A 7,546-nucleotide genomic window follows, 5' to 3' on the forward strand; every position below is an offset into this window, starting at 1 on the left:
TCCCTGCTGCCCCTCTGTAGCCACACTTACTCCCCTTCTACCCCACCCCCATGTTTGACCCCTGGCAACCACTGTTCTGTTCTCCATTTCTATAATTTTGTCATTTCAAGAATGTTTTACAAATCACAATATGTAACATTTTGGAATTGGCATTTTTCAGTCAGCATGCTTTTCTAACACTAGTTTTTTCCTTCTTAATTGCTGAGTAGCATTCCTTGCCATAAATGTCCCAGAATTGTTTTAACCATTTACTCACTGAAGGACCTTTGTGTTGTTTCTGTTCTTTGGCTAATAGGGTCTTTTACAGAGCAAAAGTTTTAAACTCTATAGTCCAGTGTATCAATTTTCCCTTTTATGGATCATGTTTTTGGTATCAAGTTTAAGAACTCTTTTCTTAGCTCTAGATCCTGAAGATTTTCTCCTGTATTTTTCTAAAGGTTTTATAGTTTTGCATTTAACATTTACCTCTGTGATCCATTTTGAGTTCATTTCTGTATAGGATATGAAGTTTAGATCAAGGTTTGTTTATTTTTGGCCTGTGGATGTCAATCACTCCAGCACCATTAACTGAAAAGTTTGTCTTTCTTATCATTGAATTGCTTTTATACACTTTTATCAAAAATCAGTTGGACTTATTCAGTGGGTCTGTTTCTGGGTTCTCTATTCTTTTAATAGGTGTGTCTCTCTACCAGTACCACACTGTCTTGATTACTGTAGCTGCTGAACTTTATTTTCCTTTTCTAGAATTGCCTTGGCTGTTCTAGGGCCTGTCTCTTTCCATGTAAATTTTAGAATAAGCTTGTCTACATTTACAAAAACTCTTGCTGACATTTTGGTAGGAATTGTGTTAAACCTATGGATGAATTTAAGGAGAATTGACATCTTTACTATGTTGCCCTTCAATCCATGAACATAGTGTGTCTCACTTATTTAGATCTTTGATTTCTTTCATCAGCTTTTTGTAGTTTTCAGCATACAAATTCTGTACATGTTTTGTTAGATTTACATGTCAGTACTTCCTGTTTTTAAAAAAATTTAGTGTCCGTCTATTCATTACTAATATTTAGAAGTACAATGGATTGTTTTTATGTTGTGTCCTGTGACCTTGCTGAGCTCACTTATTCTAGGACCTTTTTTTTTTTAGTAGATTCTTTAGAATTTTGGGGGTAGACAATCATCTCACTTGAAAATAGGAGCAATTATTTCTTCATTTCCAATCTGTTTGCCTTTTATTTCCTTTTCTTGTCCAATTGCCCTGGTTGGACCTTCCAGTACCATGTTGACTAAGAGGCATAAGAATGAACATCCTTGCTTTGTTCCTGATCAATGGTGGATTACATCAATTGATTTTCAAGTATTGAACCCAACTTATATGTACTGCTGGAATAAACCTCAATTGGTCATGGTATATAATTCTTTTTGCATATTGCTGCATCTATATATATGTATTTGCATCTGTATTCGTAGGGAATATTGGTCTGTAATTTTTTTTTTTTTCTGACTGTCTGCTCTTGGTATCAGGGTAATTCTAGCTTTGTAAAATAAGCTGAGAAGTTTTCTTCCTACTCTAATTCCTGAAAGAGACTGTGTAGAGTTGGTGTTAATTCTTCTTTAAACATCCAGTAGAATTCCCCAGCAAAACCATATGGGTTTGGATTTCTTTTTCAGAAGCTTTTTATTTATGAATTCGATTTCTTTTAAAGTTAGAGCTATTCGGATTATCTGTTTCATAGTGGGTGGGTAACAGCAGTTTGTGTTGTTCTAGGAATGGTTTGTTTACATCTGAGTTGTCAAGTGTATGTGGTTCATAGTATTCCCTTAGTATCTTTTTGATACCTGCAGGGTCTGTATTGATATCCCCTTTTATTCCTGATACTGGTAATTTGTGTCTTCTCTTTTTCTTTGTTAGTCCTGTTAAAAGTTTGTCAATGTTACTGATCTTTCCAAAGAACCAGCTGTTTCATTGATTTTTCTGTTTTGCTATTTTCAATTTCATTGATTTCTGTTCTTATCTTTATTTCCTTACTTCTTCTTTCTTTGTATTGTTTTTTTTTTTTCCTTCTTTTTCTAGGTTCTTGTGGTAAGATCTTATAGATTACTGATTAGAGCCTTTTCCTCTTCTCTAATGTTTGCATTTACTGCTGTAAATTTCCCTCTCAGAACTGCTTTAGCTGTCCTACAAACTTTGACATATTGTATTTTCGTTTCCATTCAGTTCAGTGTATTTTCTGATACCCCTTAATGTTTCTTCTTTGACTCATGGATTATTTAGAAGGTGTTGTTTAGTTTCCAAGAATTTGGAGATTTTCCTTTTATATTTCTCTTATTGATTTCTAGTTTGGTTCCATTGTTGTTTGAGAATGTACTCCATATAATTTCAGTTCTGCTAAATTTTTTTGTTTTTGGCTTCGTCAAGCCTTAGTCGCAGCACGTGGGATCTTTTGTTACAGCACGTGGGCTCCTCCAGTTGCATCGCATTGGCTTCTCTCTAGTTGCGGCACGCAGGCTTAGTTGCCCCATGGCATGTGGGATCCTAGTTCCGCGACCAGGGATCGAACCCACATCCCCTGAATTGGAAGGCAGATGCTTAACCACTGGACCACCAGGGAAGTCCCTCAGTTCTGCTAAATTTGTTGAGGTGTTTTTATGGCCCACTATATTGTCTGAATTGGCATATGTTCCATGGACATTTGGAAAGAATGCATACTCTGCTGTTGTTTGGTGAAGTGTTCTATAAATGTCCATTAGATCCTGTCAGTTGTAGAGTCTTTCTATATCTTTGGCAACTTTCTATCTACTTTTTTAGTCGATTATTGAGTGAAGGGCTTTGAAGCCTCCAGACAAACTGTGGGTTTGTCTATTTTTCTTTTCAGTCCTCAGTTTTGGTGGGGTTTTTTTTTCACATATTTTGCATCTCTGTTGTTTGGTGCACACACATTTAGAATTGCTATGTCTTCTGGGTGGATTGATCTTTTTATCATACAATGTCCCTCTCTGTCTCTAATAATTTTCTTTGCTCTAATATATACTTTATCTGATGATAATATAGCTACTCCTATATTTGTTGGACATGTTTTACATCACATATCTTCTTTCATCATTTTACTTTCAGTCTGCCTAAATCACTGTATTTGAAGTCAAGCATATAGCTGGGTCCTGTTTTTTTAATCCACTCCATCAATCTCTGTCATTTAAGTAGTATATTTAGACCATTTATATTTAATGTAACTATTGATATGTTAGGGCTTAAGTCTACCATTTTATCCTTCATTTTGTTTGTCCCTATTCATTTCTCTGCTTTCTTTTTCCTGACTTCCTCCAGGTTTTTAAACCTATACTTTAAAATTCCATTTTTATTTATATATAGTCTTTTTGATCGTCTCTCTTTGTGTTTTTAGTGGTTTTTAGCCTTTTTAGTGGCTGTTTAGGTGTTATATCACTACATTACTTATCACAATCTAATGGTGTTATCATTTTACCAGCTCAAGTAAAGTGTACTTACCTCCCTTTACATCCCTTCATTCTCTCCATGTAAAATATATAGTTATCTTAAACATTTCCTCTACATATGTTTAGAACTGCATCAGATAAGATTACAAATTTTGCTTCAATCATCAAACATAATTTAGAAGACCCACGAGGAGAAGGAAAGTCTTTTATTTACCTGTATTTTTTAGCTCCATGTTCTTTCTTCCTTCCTCCTGTCTGATTCCTTCTGGTATCATTTCCTTTCTGTTTACAACTTCTTTTAGCCATTCATTGAGGATGACAGATTCTCTTAGTCCTCTTCATCTGAAAATGTTTTGATTTCTCCTTCATTCCTATAGTATATTATCACTGTATATAGGATTCTGGGGAAACAGTTCTTTTCTTTCAGCTCTTGGTAAGTGTGGTGCTACTTCCTTCTGGTCTCCATGGCTTCTGTTGAGAAATCCTCTATTATTTTTTCCTCTGTTGTTTTGTCCTCTGTTGAGAAATCCACTGTTATTTGAGTTGTTTTGCCCTCTAGGCAAAGTGTCACTATATTCTGACTGCTTTCAAGATTTTTTCTGTCTTTAAATTCAGAAGTTTAATTGTAACATATTTTGACATGGATTTCTTTGGCTTTATTTTGTGAGTTCACTGAGTTTCTTGAGTCTGTGGGGTAAGTCTTTTGCCATATTTGGGAAGTTTTCAGCCTCCCACTTTCTCTTCTCCTTCTGGGATTCATCAACACAACTGTGAAATCTTTTGTTACAGCATCACATGTCCCTAGGACTTTCTTCCCTTTTTTTCACCCCCAATCTGTTTTCTCTGTATTCTTCAGGTTGGTTTATTTCTGTTGTTCTCCCTTTAAGTTCACTGATCCTCTGTCCTCTGATAATGCCATTGAGCCCATTTACTAAGTTTTAATTTGGGTTATTACATTTTGCAGTTTCAAAATTTCCCATTTGGTGCTTCTTTGCATCTTAATTTTTTGCAGAGACTTTCTGTGTCTTTGCTGAGACTTAACTTTTTTTTTCATGTCTCTCTCATGTTTTAATTGCTCACTGAAATCATTTAATAATGGCTTCTTGAGCATCTTCGTCAGATAATTCTAACATCTGTGTCCTTTTGGTGTTAGTGTCCATTGATTATCTTTTCTCGTTCAATCTGACATATTCCTGGTTCTTGTTATAAGAGATTTTTCTCTTTTTTTTAATATTGAAACCAGGACATTTTGGGTATTATGAGATGGGATCTTGTTGAAATCTTTGTTATAGCAAGGCTCCTCTGAACACTGCTCTGGTAGGGAGGGGCCCACCTAGTTACTCCCTGGTGGAGATGGACATTCTGGGCCCCAAAGTCTCTGTTGACATTAGGGTCGGGGAGTGGGCTAGTTCATTACCTCCCAGAGGGAATGAAAGTTGGGGCTTCCTCTTGGGCCTTCTTTGAAACCTTTGGGTGGGGTCAGAGGTCAGAGTGCACTGCAGCCTGACAAGGGTGTTGATGGGGCTGCAGTGTGTTCCGTATGTTTGGGTGGAACAGAGCAGTTACAGTCTAAAAGTTTTCTGTCCTGCGAGGCTGCCTTTCTCATGGTCCTTTAAAGAGAGCAGCTTTTGTTGGGGCTTTTTCTGTCTACACCTGTAGAGGTTTCCACATTCTTTGCTCCAAGTCTGGGATATGGGAGCCCAAAAGGAAACCCAGGGACCTCCTTGGCTGGTTGGCTTTCTTCTCCACCCTTTGGCGTCATCTTACATTTGTTCTATATATGATATCTGAGGTTTTTAGTTGCACTTGGTGGGGGAATAGGTAGGCATATGTCTATACTACCTTCCCAGACATCTGTAGATTTAAGTTCTCAAAGGACTGAAGAACTCAGAAGCAAGGCCAGCAGTTTTGAAGTTCAGTAGTAGAGCCCAAGAATGATCAGTTCACGGTGATGGAAATGAAAAATCACACATGTGGTGAGGCCGAGGGCTCTTCATGCTGAAAGGTCACGACAAGCCCACGTTCTCCTCTGGGACACACAGGTCGTTGGTTAACTCCACAATCAAAACGTTCAAACTGTTCCCAACAGAGTGTGCACTCTTTGGATACCCCGGTTCCCTTAGCCCCCACTGCTGAGTGTTCCCATGAGCTAGGAAAAGTGTCCCCCAAATAACTCTGGTTTTCCTCCATGAACACTGAGAGCTGGGTTGTGAAGGGCCAGAGCCATGCTTTATCAGGCCCATGTGATGGCCCATCCTCATTCTTGATAGAATAACAGCAGGAAACGGGTGCATAGCTTAACCAAGCCACTCTACCATCACCACCACCACCCCAAGGTGAAAAAAAGCCAGGTTGCTTTTGTTTTAATAAAACAAAAAAAGGTTGAAAAATATAGAATTTGCTTTTAAAAGTTAAAAAAAAAAAGTGTCCTAGAGCATTAGATAAATAAAAGGTGTTGTTCCCAAGCCAGCTTGAATAGGATCATCCAGGGATGTTCATGGCCCATCCATGACCAATTGAGTCAAGTCCTGGCATTGGAGCCTGGAAATGTGCATTTTTACAAATCTCCCAAATTCCCTAGAGATTTGGATACACAGCTGTGTTTGCAAGCGACTGCTTGGGTCCCTTACTGGGCCCTCTGTCTTATTTACACTTAATTAGGCCAGGAAATGGGAGACTGTCTGATCTTGCACAGTCAGGTGTTAGAGACTGTGGGTGCTCGTTTCACATTTCATCCTGGCGTCTGGGATTGTGAACTGCACCTTGCCTCGCTCCAGCCAATATCTTGTGGGTGGGAGCCTAACCTATAGTGTCACTGGGCAGTTTTCCTCCAAGTCTCTTCCCCTTTGATAATTATTGCAACATGAAACAAGCACATAATGCCCTGGAAAGAGCCCCTCCACTCCATCACGTGTTTGTCAGTTTGAAATATGCTTTCAGATGAGGAGGCACCTTGCACGAGGTGCTCAGCAAATAGCAGTGATGAGTCAGTGATAGTCGGTTCCTTAGCAATTAGTCAGTAAATACGTGTCGGTATTGGACTGGGGAGAGCGATAATCAGATCTGTGACTTACAAGCGCTGTCTGGAGGATGGGTCTATATGTGCAGTTGGAGGTCTTCCAGGAGACGGCGCCGTCCTTCATCAAGGGTGGCTGTGGAAGCCTCTGCCCTGCTGCCTGGCAGCTCTCCCGCAGGCCACTGAGCTTCCTGGTGACTGTCCCTCACTTCTCAGTCTCCTAGCTTCCACTCACCACATACAAATGCCATCACCATTAAGACATATATGACCTAGTCTAGTCCAGTTCCTCATTTTCTACTTGAATTCTCTCCTTAACTATTTTTCATTTGCTTTCTGATTGACTTACCCAGTGCCTTTTCAAACCTAAATTGCTTTGTGTCTGTGGGGCCTTGAAATACATTTTTCTCTAAATTATGAATAATTGGTGCACTGGACTAATATATGCATCATATGAATTTATTCTCCTTTACCTGTGATGCCAGTAATATACTCAGCTTCTGTTTGTTGCTAAAGTTTGTGTTTCTGGCTGTAATATAGTATTTATTTTCATACATAACAGAGGTTTTTATGATTTTGTTCTTCTTTTTTCTCTCCCCTGGGGAGTCCCTCCCCCTTTTCCTAAACTGTGGCCCCCGTATGGCTGTGCCCATCTCTCCTCACCCCCGTAGGGTTCTACGGCCTGGATGAGTCTGACCTGGACAAGGTCTTCCACCTGCCCACCACCACGTTCATCGGCGGACAGGAGTCGGCCCTTCCGCTGCGGGAGATCATCCGGCGCCTGGAGGTAAGAAAACACAAGTCGTTTCCAGAAAACTCCAGTGGACTTGCTAAAAACTTGTGTTGGCAGGAGACCTCCAGACTAGGTTGTTTTTCTCTTGATCCTATATATTTTTTTAATGTAAGGGAAAGGGAATTGTTTTGTTTTTTGCTATTTTGTTGATGAAAATCCATGTTTTTTTATTTTTACAATCAACCATAACAAAATGCAGACTTTGCTTTCGACTTTAAAAAATGTGTCCTGGGCTTCCCTGGTGGCGCAGTGGTTGAGAGTCCGCCTGCCGATGCAGGGGACACGGG

The 7,546-nt window shown here is 39.3% G+C and overlaps 1 protein-coding gene across 6 annotated transcripts in view; it reads left to right on the forward strand.

Moving 5' to 3' along the window:
- The window catches only part of OGDH (oxoglutarate dehydrogenase), a 77,948-nt gene that overhangs the window by 38,047 nt on the left and 32,355 nt on the right, over positions 1–7,546 (forward strand). For 5 of the 6 annotated variants that reach the window (XM_007447010.1, XM_007447008.1, XM_007447009.1 and 2 more), the window contains one exon: positions 7,138–7,253. In XM_007447010.1, coding sequence (XP_007447072.1) covers positions 7,138–7,253 — 116 coding nt within the window. Of the gene's footprint in view, positions 1–7,137; positions 7,285–7,546 lie in introns of all 6 variants that reach the window. The other variant, XM_007447012.1, reaches the window with a different exon arrangement.

The sequence above is a fragment of the Lipotes vexillifer genome, unplaced genomic scaffold, assembly GCF_000442215.2.
Source record: "Lipotes vexillifer unplaced genomic scaffold, Lipotes_vexillifer_v1.1 scaffold1359, whole genome shotgun sequence".
Classification (NCBI taxonomy): Eukaryota; Metazoa; Chordata; class Mammalia; order Artiodactyla; family Lipotidae; genus Lipotes; species Lipotes vexillifer.